The sequence below is a fragment of the Camellia sinensis genome, chromosome 1, assembly GCF_055761805.1.
Source record: "Camellia sinensis isolate YWXY chromosome 1, ASM5576180v1, whole genome shotgun sequence".
Lineage (NCBI taxonomy): Eukaryota > Viridiplantae > Streptophyta > Magnoliopsida > Ericales > Theaceae > Camellia > Camellia sinensis.
Genome location: NC_138961.1, coordinates 187,273,538 through 187,275,907, shown reverse-complemented (window position 1 = coordinate 187,275,907; position 2,370 = coordinate 187,273,538). Strand labels below are relative to the sequence as shown.

At 38.6% G+C, this 2,370-nt stretch overlaps 1 protein-coding gene across 1 annotated transcript; it reads right to left on the bottom strand.

Moving 5' to 3' along the window:
- Nucleotides 1-326: 326 nt before the first annotated feature.
- On the bottom strand, nt 327-1,104 carry LOC145821573 (uncharacterized). The gene is made up of 2 exons (XM_082918101.1): nt 873-1,104; nt 327-745 (listed from the first exon to the last, which is right to left on the bottom strand). Exons 1-2 carry the CDS (start codon nt 1,102-1,104, stop codon nt 327-329), a joined length of 651 nt encoding a protein of 216 aa, XP_082774227.1.
- Between the last annotated feature and the right edge of the window lie 1,266 nt (nt 1,105-2,370).

Genomic DNA, 2,370 nt, shown 5'->3' with positions numbered 1-2,370 from the left:
CTAAAACACACTAGAGCCCCTACTGCAATTAACACCACCCAACACACACTTCCAAGCAACATACCCCTCAATCTGGATTACTTGTGTCAAGTTCCCAAATAACCACCTATAGAATCAATGCTTCCAATGCTAATGAAATAAACCACTTCTGATACGAGTTTCTTTACTTCCTCTTCGCCTAGGTTTTCTGTTAATGCTTTTCCATCTCTTCAAAGCTCTTCAACTGTGCCTTTAGATCAATCATCTAGCCCTCTTTAACACCTTTGACATATTCAACAGATGGTTTGAAGAATAGAGGGATTAGGGGCAACTTTGCATATTTAGCCTTAATACATTTGCCTACTGCCATTACCCAAACAAAATCTAATTTGCCTCAAATTGATAATGAAATCATTGACAGAGAACTGATGATCCCTAAACACATCTTTAAACCAAAGAGCAGTCTTGACTTTTATTAGTTCACAAACTCCTTCCTCACTTGGAGCAACATCCTTAAAGATGCAATCATTTCTATGTTTCCACAATGACCACAACACAGTAATAGGTAAAGATTTCCATATCAACCTCTGCTTCTTATTGAGTCGTACCCTATCCCACCAGTTTAGAACTGACTCCACCGAGCCTGGTAGTACATCTTGCACATCCCACCACTTTAAAATTTCTGTCCAAACTCTCCATGCCACTGGGCAATGCAATAACACATGGTTAAGTGACTCTACCTCTAATTTGCAGAAAATACATAGGGCTGAAACATTGGCAGCAAGAACACCAATACATAGAAGGAAATTTGTGGATCTTCAATCTGCCCTTCCAAGCAAGTCATCCAAAGAATTGAACTCTAGGGGAAATGTATTTCACCCACACCAACTTACTGGTTGGACATTTATTATCAAAACTAGCTGCCAGATTTTTGTACACAAATGAGACTGAAAAGCTACCTGTTTTGGAAGCTGCCCATACTAGGACATCCTCTACATTTGACCTTGTTACAGGGGCTGCCTCTAACAGAGTTAGCAATCTAGTAACCTCCTCCCTTTCCCAATCATAAAGCTCCCTTCTGAACTGGAACACCCACTCTCCTGCATTCAATTTCCTGATCGTCATTGAATTTAAAGATTCTCCCTTATTAATAGCCAATCTATGAAGGAGTGGAAAGTTCACTTGTAGACTAATGTTTGCACACCATTTGTCACACCAAAACTTCACTTTATAACCATTATCAACTTTTATCTTGCAGTTTTCCAAAAAAAAAAACCTCACCAAACTACTGTTCTGATGACTACCATCTACTATGTCCTTCCAAATTTTTGAGCTGCAACTACTGGAGTTAATTGTAGGCATCCAATTACCCTCCTCAACCTTGTACTTGCTGCAGATAACTCTTCTCCACAATGCATAACCTTAGTACCAAACCTCCACCACCATTTTAATAAAAGGCAATTATTAACCTCCAAAACTCTCCAAACCCCCAGACCCCCTTGCTCCACTGGTTTTGGTACATCCTTCCAATTAACTAGATGCAATTTCTTTCTCAACTCAGACCCACCCCAAAGGAATGCTGCCTAAATTTTTTCAAACTCCCTTGCTACCCCTTTTGGCGTCTTATACAAAGACAAATAATACAAAGGTAAAAAAGACATTACAGAGTTTATTAAGGTAAGCCTACCAGCAAATGAGAGCAATCTCCTTTTCCATCCTGCTAATTTACTTTGAACTTTATCCAAAACAGGTCTCTATGTTGATTTCCTACTCGGATTAGCCCCCAGAGGTAACCCAAAGTACTGAAATGGTAAGCTTTTCACCTTGCAATTGAGCACAGAGGCATATTCATGCATTAAATCATCTTGCATCCCCGCTCCACATACTAAACTTTTATGATAATTAATCTTCAAGCCTGAAATAACTTCAAAACACCTCAAAATCCTTTTTAGGTTTTTTACTTCAACTAAATCAGCTTCACAAAATAATATTGAATCACCCGCAAATTGTAGGTGAGTAAGACCTACACTACTTGAACCAATCTTCACCCCTTTTATTATTTCCAATTCAAGAGCTCTAGACAACAATAGACTTAGTCCCTTTGTTGCTATATTAAACAAAAAAGGAGACAATGGGTCCCCTTGTCTAAGACCTCTTTGCGGACTAAATTCTCCAGTTGGAGAACCATTGATAAGCATAGAAATTCTAGCTGAAGTAATACATTCTTTAATCCATTCAACCCACTTAACACCTAAACCAAAATTTGACAACATGGAAAGCAATAATTCCCAATTCACTGAGTCATATGCCTTCTCAAAGTCCAGCTTTATGATCAATCCCTTTTTTCTAGCTTTCTTCCACTCATCCACTACCTCATTTGCTACCAACGTA

Coding starts and splice junctions, on each gene's coding strand:
- LOC145821573 (XM_082918101.1), bottom strand. CDS start 1,104: ATGACGATCAGGAAATTGAATGCAGGAGAGTGGGTGTTCCAGTTCAGA. Junction 746..872: donor TGATAATAAATGTCCAACCA/GTAAGTTGGTGT, acceptor CCAATGTTTCAG/CCCTATGTATTTTCTGCAAA.